The sequence below is a fragment of the Chelonia mydas genome, chromosome 11 (genome assembly GCF_015237465.2).
Source record: "Chelonia mydas isolate rCheMyd1 chromosome 11, rCheMyd1.pri.v2, whole genome shotgun sequence".
NCBI lineage: Eukaryota > Metazoa > Chordata > Testudines > Cheloniidae > Chelonia > Chelonia mydas.
Window position 1 is genome coordinate 77538845 of NC_051251.2, and position 25782 is coordinate 77564626.

The 25782-nt window shown below is 50.5% G+C and overlaps 1 protein-coding gene and 1 long non-coding RNA gene across 2 annotated transcripts; both read left to right on the forward strand.

Moving 5' to 3' along the window:
- Positions 1-1660: 1660 nt before the first annotated feature.
- On the forward strand, positions 1661-22157 carry LOC119567367 (zinc finger protein RFP-like). The gene is made up of 6 exons (XM_043525021.1): positions 1661-2165; positions 6848-6943; positions 18609-18839; positions 19199-19337; positions 20332-20391; positions 21363-22157. Exons 1-6 carry the CDS (start codon positions 1746-1748, stop codon positions 21875-21877), a joined length of 1461 nt encoding a protein of 486 aa, XP_043380956.1. The 5' UTR covers positions 1661-1745; the 3' UTR covers positions 21878-22157.
- LOC122462305 lies at positions 19350-20217 on the forward strand. Its single transcript, XR_006284779.1, has 2 exons — positions 19350-19443; positions 19638-20217. It is a non-coding gene; the product is annotated as an uncharacterized LOC122462305 (long non-coding RNA).
- Positions 22158-25782: the final 3625 nt, after the last annotated feature.

Sequence of the window (25782 nt, forward strand, 5' to 3'; positions counted from 1 at the left end):
GAGAATCAGACCCTTACAACAACAAGCCACATTTGGCCATTGCTGAAATTGTCAGGCCTCAGAACTTTGGGCCAGAAACCAACAGCCAAATCTAGCTTTAAAACTCAACCACTTGGAAATGGCACTTCCAGCGTGGCACCAGACCGCAGGCGACCGTCTGTGTGTGCGGTTGGCTGGCGGCAGGTAGAGTCCAGGGCCTGCATCTTCGCTTCCCACAGCGGGAGAGTTTGAGACCCTGACAGTTAGGGGAAGGACAGGCAGGCCGTGGCCACACTTGCAGATGCACGGTGCTGTGAGTTAAACCTGCCTTCTACAGCCGCGCAGGGGGAGCGCTGCAGCCTGTCCACACTGGCAGCTGCCAGCCCACTGTCCTGGCCACGTTTGCCGCTGCAGTGGGAGGGGCGCATTGGGGCAGCCATCCCAGCGTTCCCGTGGCTGCAACGTGCTTTTCCAAGGGGGGTGGAGTGGAGTGTGACAGGGAGCGTGGGGGGAGAGAGAGTGGGTTTTGGGGGGCTGAGAGTGTGTCAGCGTGCTGTCTTGTAAGTCCAGACCTCCCTCCCTCCCTCCCCCGCCTCTCTCTCACTCACTGAAAGCAAACGGCCGTTCTTTCCTTTTTTCTCATAGACGAGAGAAGCAGCCGCTCGCTGAAATGGACCCCAACCCCGCCTCGCCACCGCCTCGCTCTGCAAGCAAACAGGAGCGGCCGGCGCCCCAAACGGAGCCCCCCGCCTGCCTCTCACTCATTCAAAGCCAGCGGGAGCCCTGTGTGTTTGTTCGATAAGCAGCCCCCGAAACGGAGCTTTGAAACGGCACGGCCACGTCCGGAGTTCTCAACCGAACAAGAGAGGACGCGTCAGTTAAAAGGATTATGGGGAGTTTCCGGAGGTCAATCAGTGCCTAATAACCTTACTCCCCGTTTACACTGGAGCTGGAGCGTCTCAGCCGATGCGCAACAGCTGTTAGTCCTCTCGGGGAGGTGGAGAACCAGGAGCGCTCCAGCCAGGGAGTCAGGGTGCTCTGCGTGCCTGGCCAGTGTGGACGGGAGTAAGGTAGAGCGCTCTGGGAGGCTTTATTGCGGTATAACATGCAAGTGTAGCCAAAGCCGTAGATAAAAACCCAAAGAAAGTATCAAGAGTTCTCCTTCCTGGCTGAGCTGGGTGCGCTGTCCAGGTCACGGATGGTCATTCTGGGGCGGGATGTGGGGCTGGTCCAGTTTGGGGGGGTTGTTCTGGGGAAGGATGTGGGTCTCAGATATTTGGAGGATTGGCCCAGAGCCCAGTCTTTTGGGGGCACAGCTGGTGGTCCTGATCCTAGTCTGTCTGCCTCTCTTCTGGCAGAGAAGGCCAAGCCAGGCGAGCTTGGCCTTCAATCAAAGTTGGCATATTCCCATGCAAAGTTTTGATTTAATCAAAATAACATTTTCCAACAGAAAAATTGTTCCATTAGAATTTTTTTTTTTGACCAGCTCTAATTTGTATACGTGAGTGAGTAAAGGACAAGGGAAGTCGCAGGGCAATGGGGTATCTACGCCATATATTTCTGGATTAACAAAGGGAGGAGTTGTCTCAGTTTGGACTCATCACACTTAGTTCAAAGCTACTCTGCAGTCCGCAAAAACCAGAGAATACGAGACTGTGCCCAGAAAGAAAATGCCCAATGACTAAGTCAAGTTCAGTCAGCCCATTTCTGAGAACACGGGAAATGAAACTTAACTCCTCTCATGTCTCTTTCCTGCACTAGAAGCCATGGCTGCTGCAAATCCAGCAAAAACTCTCCAGGATGAACTGACCTGTCCCATCTGTCTGGAGTATTTTCAAGATCCAGTATCTCTAGACTGTGATCACAATTTCTGCAGAGCCTGCATCACCCAGTGCTGGGAGAGCTTGGATACAGAGGTCTCCTGCCCTCAGTGCAGAGAGGCCTTTCCCCAGAGGAACCTCAGACTTAACAAGAAGCTCAGGAATGTTGCAGAAGCAGTCAGAGAATTGAGGTTGCAGTCAGTGAAGGAACCAGAAGCAGAGACATTGTGTGAGAAACACAAGGAGCCTCTGAAACTGTTCTGCAAAAAGGATAAAATCCTCATCTGTGTTGTGTGTGACAAATCCAAGGAGCACAGAGATCACTCTGTGATTCCTGCAGAGGAGGTTGCTGCTGAAGAATTCAAGGTAGGAATTTACTGACTAACCATCATTTTTATAGCTAGAGCCTCGGGAAACTCACCTGCTCTGCCCCTCCCACCACATCCCAGAGACACAAACTCCCTCTCATTGCTTCTCCCCTCTTGGGGCCAAGGAAGCAGTAGGATGCTGCTGGGGCTGTCCTCTGGGCACACATCCCCATCACGCTTTCCCTGCAGAACTCCTCACGCAGGCAGGAAGGGAGCCCCACCCTCGTGAGACTTAGCAGGGGCACTGAAGTGGCGCTCCCATCCTACAGACCCTAGCAAGTCTGTTTGATAAAATCAGGGGTGGGATTGCAGGAAGCAGGGACTGGGTGGGAGGGAGCAGCACAGCAATAGGGCACTGTAGCAGGGTCACCGCCTCCAGCGTGCCCCCTCATGGCCCAGGGTGGCTCTGCAGAGGCCCTGCCTCAGTTTCCCTCTGAGGTTCCCAGAAATAATCCACAAAGGGTTGTGGTCAATAACACCCCTGCTCTCCCAGCAGGGACTCCCAGGACTTTTTGTCTGGAGTTTGGCCTTATCACCCTGAAGAAGATCCAAGGCCTCCTCTGCCTTTTACACAGACCTCCTCCCTCTGGCCCTCCATAGGCCTCTGTTCTGGCTACCCCAGGCCTGATTGGAGCACATAACCCACCTGTGACGGGTTCAGTCACAGAGACCCCCTCGAGACGGTCACTCGATGTGCTGGGGATACCACTGAGAACAACCCCCCTGCCAGAAAAGGTACCCCTTCTCTCCTGTCTTGCTGAGTTAAGACACTCCAGTCAGCTCCAGCACAGACCAAGGGGTTGGGCCACACCTCCCTGCAGTTTACTGAGACGGAGATTCACTCAGCCCAGGGGCTTCTCAGTTAACAAGGACTTTCCCAGCACACAATATTCAGTCTTTCTGGGAGACTGAACCCCAAATAAATCTGTTTTACTCTGTATAATGCTTATACAGGGAAAAATCATAAATTGTCTGCCCCCTATAACACTGATATAGAGAGATGCACAGCTGTTTGCTCCCCCCAGGTATTAATCGCTTACTCTGGGTTTATTAATAAACAAAAGTGATTTTATTAAGTATAAAAAGTAGGATTTAAATGGTTTCAAGTAATAACAGACAGAACAAGGAAGGTCACAAAAGTAAAATAAAACAAATTCACAAGTCTAAGCCTAATACATTAAGAAACTGATTATAAGTAATATCTCACCCTCAAAGATGTTCCAATAAGCATACTTCACAGACTGGATTCTTTCCTAGCCTGGGCCCAATCCTTTTCAGACCAAAACTGTAGTTTATGGCCTGGGTCCAGCAACCTTGAGCCAGCTGAAGACAAAAGGGAGGGGCTGCAGGGCCTTTTATATTCTCTTTCTTGTGGGCGGAAACTCCTTTGTTCCTTTGCAAAATCACAGCAACAGTATGGAGTTTGTAGCCACATGGGCAAGTCACATGTCCATGAAAGAGTCAGCTTTTTGCAGGCTGACACCATTGTTTACATGTTAGTTTGAATGTTCCCAGGAAAGCTCAGGTGTGGACTGGCGTCTCCCAACGCCCATTGTTAGTTAAATGTTTGCTGATGGGCCACTCAACAGCACACACAGAGAAATACAAGTTTATATCTTATTTCCCTAAATTCAGACATAGAAAAGATACATGCAAACAAATAGGATGAATCTATTCAGTAGATCATAACCTTTGCAAAGATATGTTACATGGCATATTTAGCATAAAGCAAATTCCAGTTATGTCATATTTATATTCATCAGCATATTTTCATAAAAATATGGTGTGCAATGTCACACCACCCACTCCTGGTCACTGGTCCTTCTTCATTGTCCCCACCTGCGTAGGAGAGCTGTCCATGCCACAGGTAGGGCTGAGACCCATCTCCCTTTCAAGGGCCAGCCACCCTGTGACCAGCATTGTCAACGTCCACATCGCCTAGGGCCACAGGGAGAGAGTCCCCGTCCTGCAGATATCCGTTTGGGAATTTGGGCCATAGATTTCAGTGTGCAAGCCTTGTGCCCATACAATTTTCTGTGTTGACATTCACAACAGTATTTAATAGAATGCACTGGTTTCCCGTTGCAGTAGCATCTACGAGTCCCAGTGAGGGATTAGGGCCGTCTTGTGCCAGGCGCTGTACAGACAAGTTAACCAAAGGGAGCTCACAGTCTAAAACCAGGACCGTGTGCAGCAGGGGGATAAAGAAACAGCCTGGGGTGGGAGTGGGGGACTCGTAAGGATGGCTGAGTATATTAGCGATCTCGATAGTCCGTTTGCTGCCCGTTTCCTCGGTGCAGCGTGTAAGTGCCCATACTTTTCAATCTAGACTGTTTTAGGTGCTGGAATGGCAGCAGGCAGGAGGGGGAGTCCACGGCCCAGTCTCCCCTCCCTGCTGGGGGCTTGGCAGGGAGGTCAGAATCGGGCTGAGGGTGCTGATACCCCCTTGGCACTGGTTCCCAAATGGTGGGTTGTGACCTGCCAGAGGGTCATGGGAAGGTGGTAGATGAGTGGTGGGCTTGGTGCACAGGTGAGACCCTGGGGGGAGAGGAATTGCAGAGCTGAGCCCACCCTACACTCAGCCGCAGTGGTGACTCCTGTCCCACGGGGCTGGCTCCAGCTCTCCACAGAGGGTATTATGGCCAGAAAGACCCCGTGGGCAGACTCCAGCATGAAGCTTCTTGTCCCGTCTGTCTGGAGTATTTCAGAGAACCTGTCACTCTGGAGCGGGGGCACAATTTCTGCTGAGCCTGCATCATCCAGTGCTGAGAGAAATCAGGTATAGCCATCACCTACCCTCAGTGTAGACAAACTGTGAGCAGAGAAACCCCAGGCCGAAGAGGCAGCTGGCAGCTGTCAGAGAAATAACCAAACAACTGAGTTTACAGGTAATAAAGGATGCAGGAGGGGAGAGGGTGTGTGGGGAACACCAGGAGCCTCTCAAGCTGTTCTGCGAGGAGGATCAAAGTCCCATTTGCCTAGCGTGTGACAGATCCCGGGCTCACCGAGATCACACAGTCCTTCCCATAGAGGAGGCTGCAGAGGAGCACAAGGTAAGGAATTGCTGTCAAGTTTAAGGAGTTATAGCTTTGGGTTTTAATTACCAGTTTCTTTAATCACATGTTGACAGTCACAGGTATAACGGCATCATTCTGCTTTGTAAAGCCTTCACTGTATGAGAGATGCTGTAAACGGTGAGCGATGTGGCAGTGTGGCAAGCCGGGCAAGAGATGAAGACTTTACATACAGATGTTTGATGTGGCATCTTTTATCTGAAATCCCGAATCCTTTTCGAAACTGGCTCCCACTGGTGAAATAAGGGAATTTTCTGCAGAACTGAAGCTGCTAAATGATCAGTGAGGTTTAACTCACTAGAGCTGCAGGCCAGTCTGTGTGAGAGTGCTGCCCTCAGGCTGGAGAAGGGGGAGTGACAAGCTGTGGTTATTGCTGATTTGTATCATAGTATTTATTATTATTTACTTACATACAGACCTCAGACAAGATCCGACCTCTACTGTGCTGGGCCCTGCACAAAACCCAGTGAGGGACAAACCCTGTTTATAGTCTAAGTAGATAAGACAGACAGAGGGTGGGAGGGGAAACTGAGGCACAACAAGGGGATGGACTTGTCCAAGGTTACAGAGCAGCTCAGTGGCAGAGCTGGGAATAGACCCCAGGTCTCCCAACGCCCAGTCCAGTTCCCTGATCACTAGGTCATGCTGCCTCCATAGCAGTGATGAAGTGTGGCCATTAGGAGGGAACAACACCTTGATAAAGGTCCTAGGCCCAGCAAGGAGATGAAGTTTCTCCTTGGGATTCTGAATTCCCACGTTGCTGGTCTGCACTAGAGGAGCTCGCTGGGCTGAACACGGGGTGGCCCCTGAGCACCCTGAGCTCCTGCACAAGAGGGCTCCAGGCAGTGCAGGTCCCTGTCAGATCTCTTTGGGATTGAACTTGATTGCAGCAAAGCTAACCCCTGGGTGGGGCTGCCCCGCGTCACTCTGAGGGACCAGCCACAGTGGCTCCGTTAGTCCTCACGCTGCTCTCCCACGGTGCAGCATTTTGACACCCCAGAGCCCGCTGCTGCTGGCAGCTTTGCTGGGAGCTGTGGAATAGCTGCCCAGGCGGCATTGCCATGGGAAGGGCTCAGGACAGCGCTCGGGCCAAGCCCAACCGTCCTCAACAAAACCCAGAACGTCTCATGGGGTCTGCCCTAGTGCTACGACCAGTTCCGTCCAGCCAGTCCCATCCACGAGGCTTGAGAGCTTACAGTCAGTGGGAGTTGGGCTCCGCTGAGAATCCCAGCCCAGATTTCTCACCCTGCCGGCTTCTGGGATTGCTGTCACTTTGTTAGTTAAACCTTCTCCAACACAGGTTGTTTCGCACCGTGAAAGAAAATCCAAGGGTGTGACCCCAGTTTTATGTTTGTGTAAATCAGGGGAGACACAAAGTCAAATACAAACCGCTCCAGCTCCATTAATATTAATATGACTTAAAGTCCTTGGTCTCGCTGATATCATAACCCTGCTTGGTTGTCCTGTCATCAATACAGTCAGTTGTTTGTTTGTTTGTTTGTTTTTGTTAAGGGTTGAAAAGGTTCCCCCCCACCCCCCCGACACACACACACTCTGATCTATCAAAATAAAAATCAAACCACCCAAAACATTTCCATTTGTTCAGGAAAAGATCCAGGCCCATTTGCAGACTCTGAGGGAGGAGAGAGAAAAGTTTCTGGGCTTTAAAGTGACTGGAGAGAAGAGGAGGCAGGAGTATCTGGTAGGTGCCCGTCATTTTTCACCTGCATTTGTAATGAGCTGGATGGAGGCCGCTCAGTCCTGGGTAAAGCAGAATTCAGTTAAGTGGGGAATAATCACAAGTAAATCAAAATGACTTGTTTTAGCAGGAACTACTGCTTAGGCTTACACCTTAAACTATTGTTCGTATCTACTGTGTCTTAACTACTGTAACCCTTCTGCCCATCAGAGCTGGCAGCAACAAGGGCCGGGTTCAATATCTAGGGGATCCATTCCAATAACACAATGCAAACCGGCTCGAGCCCCCACCCAGTGACCTGGGACAAATATATACCACCCCCCTGGGCGCCTCCAAGAGGCAATACTTCCCCTCTCGCAAGCACATAGTCTGAGTGTAGCAAAAAGCCTTTTAATAACAGAGAGAAACAATGTGGCATTATGCTGGGGAAACACCACCAACAGGATTCATAACACAACCCATGAGCAAAAAAACCACCCCAAGCAAATTGGGGCATGCCCCTTTCCCTCGGGTTCTTGAGTCCCAGCACCCAAACGTCTCTTGAGTCCAGCAATCCACAAATCACCCAAAGTCCAAAAGGTCCAGCCCCAGAGTTCAAAAGTTCATCTGCATAGTGTTACTCCCCCAGTCTGGCTAAAATGTGCCTGTGTGTGGGGGAAAGGAGTAAGGGGCACCTTACGTGTCCTGAAGCTGACTGCCCCACAGGGCTCTGCTCTGCTACGCTGTCTCACGAACGGCTCTGCTCCACCACGACCGGCTCCGCTTTGCACAGCTCGCCGTCTCACGAACACGCCGCTGTCTCACGAACGGCTCCGCTCCACCACGACCGGCTCCGCTCTGCACAGCTCGCCGTCTCACGAACAGCTCTGCTCAGCTCGCTGTCTCACGAACACGCCGCTGTCTCACGAACGGCTCCGCTCCACCACGACCGGCTCTGCTCTGCACAGCTCGCTGTCTCACGAACAGCTCTGCTCAGCTCGCTGTCTCACGAACGGCTCCGCTCTGCACAGCTCACCGTCTCACGAACAGCACCACTGCAGTCTAGATCTTCCGGCTCCCCACTACTTGACACAGTGCTCAGTGATTTCAGCTCTTAGTGATTTCAGCTCATAGTAGTGGGGGCCTTAGTGCTGGTGCACCATAAGGCCAAAGTGAATGCAGCACAGTACCTGTAGCAAGACTCTTAATAGACCCAAAATTAGCTCTGACATTCCACAGTGGAGAGAGACAGAGGTGCAATTGGTGCTTCAGGCCCTCACAAAGGGGCCCACACCACCAGATACTAATACCTGTCTCAAGTCTCTCTCCATTCACACAGTTTTGGAACCCATGACCCTTGCCTAGCGAGTGCTACTCAGTTGATGGTGAGTCCCTCCATCATAGCAAAAGGCCAAGTACAGTTCCAAGCACAGTTCCCCTAATCAGGGTAATAACAATTTATTCTTCCTGCCCCAATAACAGAGACACTGGGGATCCCACAGCAGCCGAAGTGACCATTTGGGCAGCTATGGCCTCAGTCTAGGCGGGGTGGGTGTGCCTATGCAAATGAGATCAGCCCCTGAAGTTTTTTTTTCACAACTTGCCACACCTCACCACCAGATGTCAGGGTGGAGCTCATCCTGACACTGCTTACATCCTCCCCCCAGCCGAGAATTTGTCGTCCCGACAAATCACACGCCCTTTATACCAACTCATTGGTTTCCTCCAAAGGGCCTCAGGAAGACCACTTTAGCTTCCACAAGCCTGTGTGCTAAATGTATTGGCTCCTCACTAGTCACCCCAGGTGCATCATAAGTTAACCGTTTCACTGGTCTTATCACCCTGTCTCGTCTATTGAGACTCTCTGTTGCCGAGGTAGGGGGAACATCCTCTTGAGTGACGGATGGAGAGGCTTCCCTGGAGGGTCCCTCGGCTACTGGCGTAGGCCCCTGCACTCCTAGTTCTAACGCTGGAGGGTCCAAGGTGCCCAGGGCATCCTCTACCTGTGTGTCTCCACTGTCCAATAACCTGTGTGTGTCATCACAGGGGGGTCTCATCAGCGGCACCAGGGTGTCAGAAAGGGGCCTAAATAATTCCGCCATGGGGTTTAGGGCGGAAGAGGGAAAACTCTCGTTTGGTTCAGCTGATCGAGACTGAAATCTTGTCTCCATCCCAGGATACACCAGGGTTGTGTCTTCCTCCTCAGACTCACTCTCAGATGTGCAGAATAGGGGTAAGTTAGCTGCAGGGGGCCCGCTGTCTGTGTTGGATGGCGGCTTGGGTCTAGCACCTCTGTTCTGCCCGGCTGCCCTGTCGTGGCCCGTCTCATAAGGGATGCTTACCAATTCCCCCACAGGGAGCAAAAGGTTTCTATGCACCGTCTTTATTTGCCCTGGGCCGTCTTCAGGTTTGATCTTGTAGACCGGCAGATCTCCCAGCTTTTCCATCACCACGTAAGGTATTGCCTTCCATCTGTCAGCTATCTTGTGTTTGCCAGCAATACCCAAATTTCGCAGCAGGACTCTGTCCCCCAGCTGGAGCTCCTGCGAACGCACTCTAGCATCATATCGATGTTTGTTGCGGTCTGCGTTCTTCCGAGCTGCAGCGGTAGCTAAGCGATAAGCATCCCGCAGCTTTTCCCTTAGTCGGGATACATATTGCTGGTGAGTTTCATAGCTATCTCCATCCTCTGATACACCAAAGCACAAGTCTATGGGTAATCTTGGTTCTCGCCCAAACATCAAGAGATATGGGGTGACTCCCGTAGCATCGTTCTTTGTGGCATTGTAGGCATGCACCAGAAATGCGACATGCTGGCTCCAGGTTGCCTTCTGCTCTGGTCGCAAAGTTCCCAACATATCTAATAGGGTTCGGTTGAACCTCTCTGGCTGAGGATCACCTTGGGGGTGATAAGGCGTTGTCCTAGACTTTTTAATTCCTGCTATCTTCAGCACCTCCTTCAGAAGGTGACTCTCAAAATCCCGCCCCTGATCAGAGTGTATCCGAGCCGGGAATCCATAGACTGAGAAATATTTGTCCCACAATACTCGAGCGACGGTCGTGGCCCTCTGATCACGTGTGGGATATGCCTGTGCATACCGTGTAAAATGGTCAGTCACTACTAGAATGTTCCCAACATTCCTCTTGTCTACCTCTACAGACAAGAAATCAATGCACACCAATTCCAAAGGTTTGTTGCTGGTGATGTTCTTGAGATATGCAGCCCTCGTGGGCAGAGTTTTCCTTTGAACACATCGAGCGCAAGTCTCACATTTCCTGCGAACATCTTCAGCCATTCGGGGCCAATAGAACCTACTACGAATAAGTTCCAGGGTCCTCTCCATCCCTAAATGCCCAAAGTCATCATGCAGAGCCCTCATGGCCAGGGCTCTGTACTTTTTTGGCAGCACTAGTTGTGCTCGTTGTTTTTGTAAAGGGTCAGTGGTCATTCGGTGTAGCACTCCCTGAATCAGTTTTAGTTTGGTCCATTCTCTCAATAGTAGTTTACCCTCCGGGTTAGGTGGGACAACCGCAGCTGGGCTTCGCCCCTCCCTTTTGGCAAGTAGTGTATCACGAATGTCAATATCTTGCCGCTGGGCTTCTTGCCAGTCCGCCGCATTGAGCATGGGCAAAGGAGATTGGTCCAATGCAATATAGTTCACTGAAGCAGAAGGCATGCATTCAGGGGGCAGGCCCAAAGCTTCTGCAACACATCCCTGAAGGCTCTCACGGGCCTCTGGCTCTCGGCGACTCACACTGCAAATAGCTCTCACTCCATCTGTGGGTATCACAGCAACTTCTGGAGCCTGTGGACGCCTGGACAATGCATCTGCATCTACATTGCTTCTCCCTGATCGGTACTGAATGCTGAACTCATAGCTAGCCAAGGCGGCTACCCATCTCTGCCCTGTAGCATCCAGCTTAGCACTTGTTAACACATAAGTCAGTGGATTGTTGTCTGTCCACACCTGGAACTGAGCACCATACAAGTAGTCTCGAAATTTCTCAGTGATGGCCCATTTCAGGGCCAAAAATTCCAGCTTGTGGGTGGGATAGCGAGTTTCACTATCAGACAATCCTCGGCTGGCAAAGGCTACAGGTTTACGTTTGCCTTCCACTTCCTGGTACAGGACTGCTCCCAGACCCTCCAAACTGGCATCAGTATGCAGGATAAATGGTTTGCTTGGGTCAGCAAAAACTAGGACTGGAGCATGAGTTAGGCAAGTAATGATTTCTCGAAAAGCCCTTTCACATCTCTCATCCCACCGTGGCCCAAATGGTTCAAATGGGCCATAGTGTCTCTGCACAGGGGGCTTTGGAGACCTCCCCTTATTCTTGGACTTAGATTTGTTCTTGCTGGACTGATGTCCCCTGGTGAGATCGTTCAGAGGCTTTACAATCGTAGCATAGTTTTTCACAAATCTGCGGTAGTAGCCACTAAATCCGAGAAAGGTCTTGAGTTCTCTGTAGTTACTTGGACGTGGCCATGTAGTGAGTGCTTCTATTTTATCAGGATCAGTACTCACACCCTCTTGGGACACGATGTGACCCACATACTTCACTGAGGTTCTGCAGAACTGGCATTTGTCAATTGAAAGCTTCAGACCATAATCCTCCAACCTATCAAGCACTTTAAGAAGTCTTTCTTCATGCTCCTCTAAGGTTCTTCCAAACACAATCAGGTCATCCAAATAAACTAACACTTGCAGTAAATTCATGTCTCCCACAACTTTCTCCATGAGACGTTGAAAGGTGGCAGGTGCTCCAGAAATCCCTTGGGGCATGCGTTCGAACTGATAAAACCCTAATGGGCAGATGAAGGCTGTCTTCTCCTTATCTTCTTCTCCCAGAGGGATCTGGTAGTATCCACTTCGAAGATCCAACACAGAGAACCACTGGCTTCCCAGCAAACAGTCTAAGGCATCTTGCACTCGAGGCATAGTGTACTGGTCGACCACAGTACGGCTGTGTAGGGGGCGGTAGTCAATACACATGCGAATTTTCCCATTCTTTTTACGGACTACCACAATGGGTGAGGCGTATGGGCTGCGGGACTCTGTAATGATGCCATTCGCAGCCAGCTCCTGAAGATGATGTCACACATCTTCCATCTCAGAGAGAGCAATCTTCCTAGATCTCTCCCTGAAAGGTCGAGAGTCATGGAGTCTGATATTGTGCTCTACTCCTTTTGCACATCCCACATCCCACTCATGCAGTGAGAACACCTTGGATCTTTCACAAAGTTTCTTCCTCAGGCGATCTTTCCAGTCCTCGGACACTCGTGAATCTCCAAAGTCAAACTTTGCTGGGTCTATTGTGGGAACTTGAGTTTCACACTGGGGTTTTACAATCGACTCAGGCTCAAAGAGGTCTGCTATCTTTTGTCCTTGCTTCACAACAACATCACGACTCGTTTCATTAGCAATCAGTATAGTCACCCTTTCCTGGGCGTCAGCAGGTAGGGTTATGACTCCACTGGGGACCAGCACTCCTTCAGGGAGCTCTCCTCCCATCGGCTGCTCTATCATTGCTAACGTCCGTTTACTGCCTTTCAGCCAGGTACTCATGACAAGCACTTCTTGCTCCGTCCTTGCAGGCACTACTAAGGGGGTCGTGCCCGCGTACTTCAGTGCCCCAAGTGGTAGCTCAGATGTCTCCCTTTTAGCGCTCTCAATTTTCCTATAGGCTTCAGCACAAAGCGTATGGATCATCAGGGTATTCAGGTACTGGTCCCCAGCCCGCCTTCTGCAGTAATCCGCGAGTACCTTGAAGAGACTGGAGTTGGTCCCTATCAGCACAGACACATCAGAGGTCCCTTTAGGGTCAGGGCATATTAAGGCAGCTGTGTCTACCTCTTCTCTTACCCCAGCAACCTCCTCTGGGAATTCCAGGTGCGCTATGACATACCCTTGGTAGGGGTATTCATCCATGCTGAGGCCACACAGGCCAAGGCCAGTCAGTGGCTGTATAGGCAGGTGCCTAAGCATCTGCTGGTAGAATGACTGAAATATAATAGTCACTTGAGATCCAGTGTCAAGCACTGCTTTACACTCCACCCCTTCAATCCTCACCGTGACCTCTGCTCGAGGCCCTATCAGTCCTGCGGGGATCCCAGCTGGACAGTCTTTTCTGGGGGAATCTTCAAATCCTGCAGACCTGGGGGGTCCCCGTCCCCAGACCCTCTGGCAGCTACCGGATCTCTCCCAACTGATCCTCAGCTTTCCATACACCAAGGAGGGGTTTTCTTCATTACGGCACTTGGCAGCACTATGTCCATCCTGACCACATCGGTAGCAGAAGAATTGACCTTTCCCCCTTCGCCTGGGTGGGATGGTGGCTCTAAGTGCGGGCTTCTCAATCGCCACAGTTTGAGGCTTCTTATTCCGGGAAGTCTTAACTCGGTCAACGGTGCTTTGCAGCTCAGCTATCCGTTCCGTCAGGACCTGCATTTGTTGGGCAAGTTCCTCTCTGGTGCTCACCATCAGTACACTGGCCGTTTGCAGTGGTGTTGTGCTGGCTGGAGCCGATGTTTGGGCTTCCCAAAACTCACTGGCAGCCTGCCTTTCTTCCTCCTCTCTGACCTCTTTCATCAGCTGGGAGTAACTTGGGGGATGTTCCCGTCGTTCTCTTAGCTGGAGATGAAGTAGAATCGGGTTCTGATACTGAGTTCCTCTTACAATTTGAGCCAGTCTGGTCCGATCCATCTGCTCAGCAGTCACTGCTCCCCTCAAGACAGCTCTCTGAAGCAGTCTCTCCAGTCTCTGTATGTAGGCTGAAGCCTTCTCGCCCTTTTGTTGTCGGGAATTAAGGAACTTACAGTAGCTGTCTTCAGGGTCCTCTACGCTCCCAAAGTTGTGTTCAAGGGCCTCTAGGCAGTCCTTCACACTGACCCCAGGGTCAGTGAGCTTCAGGGTGCGAATCACATCTAATGCTGGGCCGCCAAGGCTCTCTATGAGGCATCTTCGCTTTTCTGCATCTGGTACGGCCCACTCTTGCAGCATTTCAGTGGTATGCTCTAACCAGGGTTCAAACTCCTCCTCCCCAGCAAATAATCTTAACTTACGACAAGAGTTTGACGCAGCATGGGACAGCACAACCTTTTCCAATGTTTGCCCCAGAGCTTTTGTCCAATCATCAGCCGAGGCTGCAGCCTCTGAGCTAGAAGCTGCTGAGCCAGGGCCCAACAAACCTGACAAATTAGCCATTATACAAACAGTAATTTCCTCAAAATATAAGCACAAACAAAAAAAATATAAATTGTTTTCCAATGTAGTGGATCACTCAACAGGTGCTTGCGAGGGGTACTGACCCAGGGATCCCGGACGAGCCCCCAAAAATGTAACCCTTCTGCCCATCAGAGCTGGCAGCAACAAGGGCCGGGTTCAATATCTAGGGGATCCATTCCAATAACACAATGCAAACCGGCTCGAGCCCCCACCCAGTGACCTGGGACAAATATATACCACCCCCCTGGGCGCCTCCAAGAGGCAATACTTCCCCTCTCGCAAGCACATAGTCTGAGTGTAGCAAAAAGCCTTTTAATAACAGAGAGAAACAATGTGGCATTATGCTGGGGAAACACCACCAACAGGATTCATAACACAACCCATGAGCAAAAAAACCACCCCAAGCAAATTGGGGCATGCCCCTTTCCCTCGGGTTCTTGAGTCCCAGCACCCAAACGTCTCTTGAGTCCAGCAATCCACAAATCACCCAAAGTCCAAAAGGTCCAGCCCCAGAGTTCAAAAGTTCATCTGCATAGTGTTACTCCCCCAGTCTGGCTAAAATGTGCCTGTGTGTGGGGGAAAGGGGTAAGGGGCACCTTACGTGTCCTGAAGCTGACTGCCCCACAGGGCTCTGCTCTGCTACGCTGTCTCACGAACGGCTCTGCTCCACCACGACCGGCTCCGCTTTGCACAGCTCGCCGTCTCACGAACACGCCGCTGTCTCACGACCGGCTCTGCTCCACCACGACCGGCTCCGCTTTGCACAGCTCGCCATCTCACGAACAGCTCTGCTCAGCTCGCCGTCTCACGAGCACACCGCTGTCTCACGGACGGCTCCGCTCCACCACGACCGGCTCGGCACAGCTCGCTGTCTCACGAACAGCTCTGCTCAGCTCGCTGTCTCACGAACGGCTCCGCTCTGCACAGCTTGCCGTCTCATGAACAGCTCTGCTCAGCTCGCCGTCTCACGAACACACCGCTGTCTCACGGACGGCTCCGCTCCACCACGACCGGCTCTGCTCTGCACAGCTTGCCGTCTCACGAACAGCTCTGCTCAGCTCGCCGTCTCACGAACACACCGCTGTCTCACGGACGGCTCCGCTCCACCACGACCGGCTCTGCTCGGCACAGCTCGCTGTCTCACAAACAGCTCTGCTCAGCTCGCTGTCTCACGAACGGCTGCGCTCTGCACAGCTCACCGTCTCACGAACAGCACCACTGCAGTCTAGATCTTCCGGCTCCCCACTACTTGACACAGTGCTCAGTGATTTCAGCTCTCAGTGATTTCAGCTCATAGTAGTGGGGGCCTTAGTGCTGGTGCACCATAAGGCCAAAGTGAATGCAGCACAGTGCCTGCAGCAAGACTCTTAATAGACCCAAAATTAGCTCTGACATTCCACAGTGGAGAGAGACAGAGGTGCAATTGGTGCTTCAGGCCCTCACAAAGGGGCCCACACCACCAGGTACTAATACCTATCTCAAGTCTCTCTCCATTCACACAGTTTTGGAACCCATGACCCTTGCCTAGCGAGTGCTACTTAGTTGATGGTGAGTCCCTCCATCATAGCAAAAGGCCAAGTACAGTTCCAAGCACAGTTCCCCTAATCAGGGTAATAACAATTTATTCTTCCTGCCCCAATAACAGAGACACTGGGGATCCCACAGCAGCCGAAGTGACCATTTGGGCAGCTATGGCCTCAGTCTAGGCGGGGTGGGTGTGCCTATGCAAATGAGATCAGCCCCTGAAGTTTTTTTTTCACAACTTGCCACACCTCACCACCAGATGTCAGGGTGGAGCTCATCCTGACACTGCTTACACTGCTGTTAGTTTAATTAAACTCACTTTATAGGGAACAATTTACATTGATGAACTAACAGAATTTTGAATTAGAAAATCCAATGCACTAGAACATAAACCCCAGGGATACATGTTCACTTCTCAGTTTTCAGCCTCTCGAAGCCCAGAGTTTGGAGGAAAAGTTCTTTGTTTACTGTTTTGTGTTGCAGCCTAAATAAAAACAGATATTCCTTGGTGCAGTGTGTTGGTTTCTTAATTGAACTATTATCCCTCTGCTCCTCTCTGGTTTACAGTCCCTTTGTGCTCATTTCCCTATTCCTGTCATTCGCCTTGTACGCCTTAGGCCCCGGTAAGGATTTCTTGTTTTACAGTCCTAGCTATTTTCTTATTTTCACTACAGCTCACTTCCTCCTTATTTCTTAAGTCTCTTTCTCTTTAATTACACTTTCTCCTTTATTACACCATATTTCCTTCATATTTCCTTCTTACGTTACTTTTCTCATAGTTTTTTGAACAATGCTTTTTGAATAATTTCTTATGTTGCAAAGGCCTTGTCCACACTACATAGCTTTCAGTGACATGGCCACGTCAACACAGCTGTGTCACTAAAAGTCGGGCAGCGTAGCCGCTGTTTGTTGGCTCTTTTGCCGACAAAATGCTCCCACCCCCAATGAGCGCCGTTCGCGTTTTTGACAGGAGAGCGCTCCTGCCGACAGCGGGCTGTTCACACTGGCACTTGCTGCAACAAAATGTTTGTCTCTCGGGGGGAGAGGGTTTAGCACCTCTGAAAGACAAAAAATTTAGTCATTCAATTGCCAGTGTGGACATAGCCTGAGAAACTCCAGCTATTTTTCCTCTTGTTTAACTGTACTGTTCTTCCTTTTACTTTCCCTCTTTTCCCCGCCTGCCATTGTCTTTCCTCTTACTGTCCCTTTGGTGGCTCCCCTACTGTTCCTATTACCCTCGTCTTTCCTGTTCCTCCTGAGCTGGGCTTCAGCTCTGTTCCTGGCACCCCCGCGACGATGCATCTCAGCCACTGTGGTCCCTATCCACGGGCTCCCCACTTACTGCGTCCCTTCTTTTCTGGTGCCAGGCGCTTTTGCCTGGCTCGCTGCTGGCCTCTCTCTCTCTCCCAGCACTGGGAAGCCTCCCTCCAGACTCCACCAGCTGTTTCTGCCGCTCACAGCAGCACTCCAGGGGGAGTGGCCGCCTCCCCCCACCCCCGCTGTTTTTTTCCCTTTTATTTCCCCCCAAAAAACATAGGTGCTGGAACTAGGGGTTCTGGGGGTGCTGCCCCTGGGCTTGAAGGAGTGGTAACAACACAAATACATGGCTTCCGCCTTCAGCACCCCCCTATAAAGAGCATTTCAGCACCACTGCCCAAAAACTGTCCCCAGGCTTGAGCTCACCCCACCTCAGTGGTCCTGGAATACTTGGCGTTCTCGAGACTTCTCCCGGAGCAGCTGGTTTGGGCTCCCCTTCAAAAAAAAAATTCTAAATCCCATGAGGCTGCCTCTGAGCCACCAACCTGGCAGTGCTGCGTCCATTGCCCAGCAGCCTCCGGTACTGGTGGGGCCTTTACACACTGACGGGAGGCGTGAGGTGTGTCTGTAGGTAGAGTCCTCTGTGGCCTTGGGGAGAGTGAGCGTTTGTCAGTTGATCCCTGATCCTGGGACACTGTGTGGGTGTGTGTACGTGCAGGTGCACACACACCTCCCTATGGGGGGGCCTGAAAAACCCGCTCCCTAGAGAAGGGTAACATCTTCCTCTTCAGAGTCTATCAGTTCATTTCAATCAGTGAATCAATTTCCAGCTTTTGTGGCTTCCATGAAAATCTTCCCAAGGTGAACTGAACGTATCCAGTGCAGCGCTCGATGCCTGAGTCTGTACGTTTTTATTGAATTGTTTCTTTCTTTTCTTCTCTGTCAAGGTAATTCTGTGGAGATCTGGGAACCTAACAGAACTTTCCATTGTCTGGATTTTTTTAAACGGGGGGCGGGGAATTGGGTAGAACCAAAAATGAACTTTTAAAAAATTTTGAGCAGATAAAAAAAATAATATTTTTTCTTGGACAAATGACATCTTTCACTTTGATAAACTCAAAATGTTTTGTTTCGATCTGGACCATTTTTTAAAATGATATAATTATATTAACTATAAGGAAATTTTCAAATAAATTTATTTCAAATAAAAAAAATCAAGCTATTTTCTTAAGGAATAGTTGAAATAAATGTCTTGATTTTTTCAAGATTTTTATTTTTTACCAAACAGCAAATTTACATGAACTCATGAAACATTTCAGAGGTGACAAAACTGCATTTTCCCTGAAGAAAAGTTTAGTGCAAAAAAATTTTGCCCAGATCTAGTGCTGAGTCCTGAATCCCGCTGCCTTGGGGTCTCCATCTCTGAGGTCCCCGATAACGCACTATCCTGACCAGGTCACACATGGAAATATCTCTGTAAGAGAGATAGAGGCCAAATGGGAAGGTGTGAGAAAATCCTCTCCCTCGTGGGATACAGGGCATAGTCTCCCACAAGGTATAGTCAAGTGTTCGATGTCTTAGAGTTTGAAAAGAAAGTCTCCCTCCTGCACACTCAGCACTCCATGCAGGGACCCCAGGCTCCGTCCATGTCCCTGACCAGCCCTTTCCCTACTGCTTTACAGAAACAGACCCAGGCCGAGAGGCAGAAGATTGCATGTCAATTTCAGCAACTGCGGCAGTTCCTGGAGGAACAAGAGCGACTCCTGCTGGCCCAGCTGGACCAGTTGGACAAGGAGATTGTGAACATACAGAATGACTATTTCACTAAACTTTCTACGAAGATTTCCCATCTCAGTGAGCTGATCAGTGAGATGGAGGGGAAGGGTCAGGAGTCAGCGAGTGAATTCCTGCAGGTGAGACCAAGTCAGAGAAACATCAGAGAAAAGGCAGGGCAGGGACATGGCCAGGGTGGGGTGGGGGTCCAGCACCACCAGGCAGAGGGGAAGTCAGCACCTATGCTGGTTACAATTTAACCCAGGTCTGCTGCAATAAAGAGAGATCCCACCTGAGGACTGTCTGGAGACCAGTGTGGAATGAGCTGGGTAGGGGGGAGTTGGTGTATCAGTCTAGTTCCTAATGGACAGATTTCTACCGCACTTAGCACTGGAATCTCCTACCATCAGAAGCATAGAGGCCAGGGAGTGAATTGGCCATGGAGACTCAATTCCCCTTTTAACAAGAAATTATAACGTATCACTCAATGAAATATAAGAATGTCAATTTTTTTCTTTCCAGGTGTGAGAAGGGGAAGCTCCAGAAGTCAGTGGAGATTTCTCCTGAACTGGAAAAGGGGCTCAGCTATTTCTCCCAGAAATATATTGCTCTTAGGGAGACTCTGAGGATGTTCAAAGGTACTAAAACAGGACCTAGGAAGGGAAAGTGGAATATGCCTCTGAGACTGGGAGGAGATGGGCTCTGGCCAATTAGATGACATATCTATTTAATAAAATGTGGAAAGTAGAGAAATTGAGCAGATGTAGCAGGGGCCCAGGCATCAGGATGTTTCAAATTAATTCATGATTTACCAAAGGTCACAACATTAAGGTCCAAATTTAGCCAAATGGCGTAAATTGTGCCCCCTGAGTTTATCTCTCCCAGTTACAGAGCTGGCAAAGCCTATCGGGCCCAATGAATCAGGGGTGATTCTCTAGCTGGATCTCAGGACTTCCCTAGCCTGTGCCAAGGTCTGCACTGCCCTCTGAAGCCACTAAATAGGGGAGTCACAGATTGGCCTTCTCTATCCCTTTGCCAGTTCAGGATGAATTTGGCCCATTGAGTTGACCCTCTTCCATCTCAAATTTCCCCACTTATAAAATAATTTTATCATTATTCATATTTCAGTCTATGGAGGGGAAAGGGCCCCATTGTGCTGAGCTCTCCAGAGACGCTGAGTAAATAGACCCCAAAAGTTTACAATTCAGAGCCCTGACTGCAAATTCTTAACATCCCATGAATGTCAAAGAGACCAAAGTGCGCAAAGCTACTTTCGCCCTAAACTTTTTGCAGGATCTGGGTCTCAGTTACGGCAAAATGCAACTGGTGAATGAGACAAACCAGCTGGGGTTGGGGGGTGGATGATGAGGGGAAAGGATATCTCTCCTAGAGATTGCATCTCACAGGTGTGGCTTAATGACAGTTGATTCCATTGCTGTGAGACGTCTGAATAAAAGAGGAAAAAGGAGGTTTCAGACTAGTTTATATTGATATTAAAGCCCTAAGTGTGTGTCTGTGCCTCGGTTTGTTTTTTGGTTGTAATTAAAACACAGTTATATTGGTTTAGAAGAAGAATGCGGTTACACATACGACAGCATGAAAGCTCATCTTTCTTATCCTTTGCCCCTCCAGCCACTCTGCCATCTGAACTGGAGACAAAAAGAGAGAAATCCCTAGGATCCCGCAGACTGGGTGAGATTTCAGCTGGAGACTATCTTTAAATTATGAGGAAATTCCCACAAAAATATGTTAATAAAATCAACCAAACCGACACCGGTCATGCCATACACAGCCCTAAAAATAAAAGCATGTCATGCTAAGGAGATCCCAAGCTGAAGTCAGACAAACAATCCTGAAGCCAATTGCCAACCTTAGTGCTGAGTTCGTGCCCACGCCAATGATCAGAAACACTCACACTGACCAACATCCAAACACCTGAACACTGATCCTGGCATTTTCGTAGGCATTCGTTGACCTTTTTAATATTATATTCAGAGTGACGAACAGAAAAACCTCTCCCCTGAGGGCTGGCACATCCCTCTCCTTTGCCCCTTCCCCAATATCCTCCCTTTCCTGGGGGCAGGGCTGGGCTCTCCCATGGGAGCTGCTCACTGCTTCCTGGATTGGGGAGGTGCTCTCCCTCTGAAGCTGCCCGCTCTCGCCTCCCCCCCCACCCCCCGCCTTCTCTCTGGGCTGGGAATGGGGGTACCCCACCATCTCCTACTCTCTGGTCTGGAGCGGCTCTTCCCCAATGCTGCACCTTCCTCTCTGTTCTCCGGCCTGGGAGTGGAGGCTACATTAGGGGAAGGAGCTTCCCTCTGAGGTTTAAAGCTGGTACCTGCCTCCCTTGCTCCCTCCTCAGGAAAAGCTTCTGAGACCTTCCTTGCTGTGTCTGTGCTGCTGGGAACGGAGCAGCCCCAGCAGAGGGAGCCGGGAGCTGAAGTCTCTGCGAACAAACGAGAAACTAAAGAAGCAGGTCCCATTAAACACAGTGAGGAACTGCAGTGAGAGACCTGCTCAGTCTCAGGTGCCCAAGACAGAGGCAGCTCCCTGGGATCCAGGCCTGTCCCAGCCAGACCAGGGCTGCTGGGGAGTGTGAAACATGGCACCACCAGCCCCCAGGACTGAGCTCTGCCCCTCACGCTCTGCTTCTCTCTCTCCAGCAAATGTGACTCTGGATCCAGACACAGCTCATCCCCGACTGATGGTGTCTGAGGATCGGAAAAGTGTGAGCTATAGTTACACCCGGCAGGATCTGCCCAACAATCCTGAGAGATTTGATACTAGAGTCTGTGTGCTGGGCTGCGAGGGATTCACCTCGGGGAGACATTGCTGGGAGGTGGAGGTGAAGGATGAGGGAACCTGGGCTGTGGGGGTGGCCAGAGAGTCTGTGTGGAGGAAGGGAGGGAGAACCCGTAACCCTGAGGACAGGATCTGGGCTGTGGATTGGTATATGAATACGTTCTGCGCTGTCTCCTCCTCTGAGACGCCTCTGTCCCTGAGTCGTGATCTCAGGTTTATCCGGGTTTCTGTGGACTATGAACAGGGGCAAGTGATATTTGCCAATGCTGATAATGATGACCCAATCTTCACTTTCTCAACAACCTCTTTCGATGGGGAGAGAATCTATCCCTGGTTCCGGGTGGGGCAGAGATCCCAGTTCAGCCTGTGTCACTGAGACATGGTGGGAGCATACTGCACTGGGGATCCTGAAATCAGCCTCTCCAGCATCAGACACACCAGTCTCTAGTACTCTTGTATTCCTGCAGACTTTCTATCATGTCGTCTCCATGACCCCAGTAGTTCCATGGGGTCTGGACTGTCAAACCATAGAGAGCAGGGAGTGATTGAGATGGAGAAGCCAATCTCATTGCCCCAGGATTGTGCAGCCTGTTTGTCACTGTCCTCTATGGTCAAGAGGACTGTGGGGATCCTGGGTCAGACATGGGGGAAATAGCCCACTAGGAATGAAAAATTGGCTCCTCTAGATGCCGTCATCCTAATCTCTGCGACCCTGGAAGGCTTGCATCTATCTAGTCGTCTGCCTCATGTCATCTCCCATCTCGTAGCTCCTTATCTCTGCCCCCTGGAAGGGAATCTGCTCCCTCCCCACTTCGGCACCAGGGATGGGAAGGAGGAGGGGTTGAAGAGGAGCGGACTGGACTGAGGGGCAGATGTGGGGACTGCAGGGTCACAGAATTAATTAATTGGGATTTGGGGGTTGGAGAGAAGCTGGAAGCCCCGCACCAGCATGAAACGTTTTATACAAATCTGTGTCATTAGATCTATGGTTCCCCCAGCAACAGCTCCTGCAACAGGGGCTAAAGTCACTTTCCTCTATAGATATGGATGAGTTGGGAACACTGTAATTGTCACTGTGATGCTGGCAAACCAAGTGCCAGCTCTTACCAAAACTTCAGGCATTAGCTAAGAACTGGCAAACTCATAGCTGGAGATCAGAGCAGTTCACCTGTATGTTACTTTTACCTGAAATAGGTATTAGTCTTGCAACAATGTGTTGAGTGTTTAGACTCCACGAAATACTTGTAAATTGCTGCATGCATTGATTTCACGTGTAATGCTGGAATTCCATGCTATAAGAAAATAGCCGGGGTCTACTCAAGGAGTTGAGGTCGAATTTAGCAGCATTAAATCGATTTAACCCTGCACCCGTCCACACGACGAAGCCCTTTTTTTCGACTTAAAGGGCTCTTAAAATCAATTTCCTTACTCCACCCCCGACAAGTGGATTAGCGTTGAAATTGGCCTTGCCGGGTCGAATTTGGGATACTGTGGATGCAATTAGACGGTATTGGCCTCCGGGAGCTATCCCAGATTGCTCCATTGTGACCGCTCTGGACAGCACTCTCAACTCAGATGCACTGGCCAGGTAGACAGGAAAAGGCCCGCGAACTTTTGCATTTCAATTCCCTGTTTGGCCAGCGTGGCAAGCTGCAGGTGACCATGCAGAGCTCATCAGCAGAGGTGACCATGATGGTGTCCCAGAATCGCAAAAGAGCTCCCGCATGGACCGAACGGGAGGTACGGGATCTGATCGCTGTATGGGAAGAGGAATCCGTGCCATCAGAACTCCGTTCCAGTTTTCGAAATGCCAAAACCTTTGTCAAAATCTCCCAGGGCATGAAGGACAGAGGCCATAACAGGGACCCGAAGCAGTGCCGCATGAAACTTAAGGAGCTGAGGCAAGCCTACCAGAAAACCAGAGAGGCGAATGGCCGCTCCGGGTCAGAGCCCCAAATATGCCGCTTCTATGATGAGCTGCATGCCATTTTAGGGGGTTCAGCCACCACTACCCCAGCCGTGTTGTTTGACTCCTTCAATGGAGATAGAAGCAACACAGAAGCAGATTCTGGGGACGAGGAAGATGATGATGATGAGGTTGTAGATAGCTCACAGCAAGCAAGCGGAGAAACCGGTTTTCCTGACAGCCAGGAACTGTTTTTCACCCTGGACCTGGAGCCAGTACCCCCCCGAACCCACCCAAGGCTGCCTCCCAGACCTGCCAGGTGGAGAAGGGACCTCTGGTGAGTTACCTTTTTAAATAGTAGACATGGTTTAAAAGCAAGCGTGTTTAATGATTAATTTGCCCTGGCATTTCTGGCTCTCCGGGATGTACTCCCAAAGCCTTTGCAGAAGGTTTCTGGGGAGGGCAGCCTTATTCCGTCCACCATGGTAGGACACTTTACCACTCCAGGCCAGTAGCACGTACTCGGGAATCATTGTACAACAAAGCATTGCAGTGTATGTTTGCTGGCATTCAAACAATATCCGTTCTTTATCTCTCTGTGTTTTCCTCGGGAGACTGATATCATTCATGGTCACCTGGTTGAAATAGGGTGCTTTTCTTAAGGGGACATTCAGGGGGTGCCCGTTCCTGCTGGGCTGTTTGCCTGTGGCTGAACAGAAATGTTCCCCGCTGTTAGCCATGGGGAGGGGGGAGGGGGGAAGGGCTAGTCACGCGGTGGGGGGAGGCAAAATGCGACATTGGAACGAAAGCACACGTGCTATGTATGTAGTGTTAACAGCAAGGTTTACCATGAAAGAGTGTACCCATTGTTCTATAAAAAGTGTCTTTTTAAATACCACTGTCCCTTTTTTTTCTCCACCAGCTGCATGTGTTTCAAGGATCACAGGATCTTCTCCTTCCCAGAGGCTAGCGAAGATTAGAAGGCGAAAAAAACCGCACTCGCGATGAAATGTTTTCTGAGCTCATGCTGTCCTCCCACACTGACAGAGCACAGACGAATGCGTGGAGGCAGACAATGTCAGAGTGCAGGAAAGCACAAAATGACCGGGAGGAGAGGTGGCGGGCTGAGGAGAGTAAGTGGCGGGCTGAAGAGAGGGCTGAAGCTGAAAGGTGGTGGCAGCATGATGAGAGGAGGCAGGATTCAATGCTGAGGCTGCTGGAGGATCAAACTTATATGCTCCAGCATATGGTTGAGCTGCAGGAAAGGCAGCTGGAGCACAGACTGCTGCTACAGTCCCTGTGTAACCAACCGCCCTCCTCCCCAAGCCCCATAGCCTCCTCACCCAGGTGCCCAAGAACGCGGTGGGGGGGCCTCCGGCCACCCAGCCACTCCACCCCAGAGGATTGCCCAAGCAACAGAAGGCTGGCATTCAATAAATTTTAAAGTTTTAAACTTTTAAAGTGCTGTGTGGCCTTGTCCTTCCCTCCTCCTCCAGCACCCCTCCCAGTGCTTCCCTCCTCCACCACCTCTCCCGGGCTACCTTGGCAGTTATCCCCCTATTTGTGTGATGAATTAATAAAGAATGCATGAATGTGAAGCAACAATGACTTTATTGCGTCTGCAAGCGGTGATCAAAGGGTGGTTGGCTTACAGGGAAGTAGAGTGAACCAAGGGGGGTGGGGTTCATCAAGGAGAAACAAACAGAAGTATCACCTGGCCAGTCATGAAACTGGTTTTCAAAGCTTCTCTGATGCACACCGTGACCTCGTGTGCTCTTCTAACTGCCCTGGTGTCTGGCTGCGCGTAACCAGCAGCCAGGCGATTTGCCTCAACCTCCCACCCCACCATAAACGTCTCCCCCTTACTCTCACAGATATTGTGGAGTGCACAGCAAGCAGTAATAACAGTGGGAATATTGGTTTCGCTGAGGTCTAACTGAGTCAGTAAACTGCGCCAGCGCGCCTTTAAACATCCAAATGCACATTCTACCACCATTCTGCACTTGCTCAGCCTGTAGTTGAACAGCTCCTGACTACTGTCCAGGCTGCCTGTGTATGGCTTCATGAGCCATGGCATTAAGGGGTAGGCTGGGTCCCCAACGATAACTATAGGCATTTCAACATCCCCAACAGTTATTTTCTGGTCTGGGAATAAAAGTCCCTTCCTGCAACTTTTGAAACAGACCAGAGTTCCTGAAGATGCGAGCGTCGTGTACCTTTCCCAGCCATCCCACGTTGATGTTGGTGAAACGTCCGTTGTGATCCACCAGTGCTTGCAGCACTATTGAAAAGTACCCCTTGTGGTTTATGTACTCTCCGGCTTGGTGCTCCGGTGCCAAGATAGGGATATGGGTTCCGTCTATGGCCCCACCACA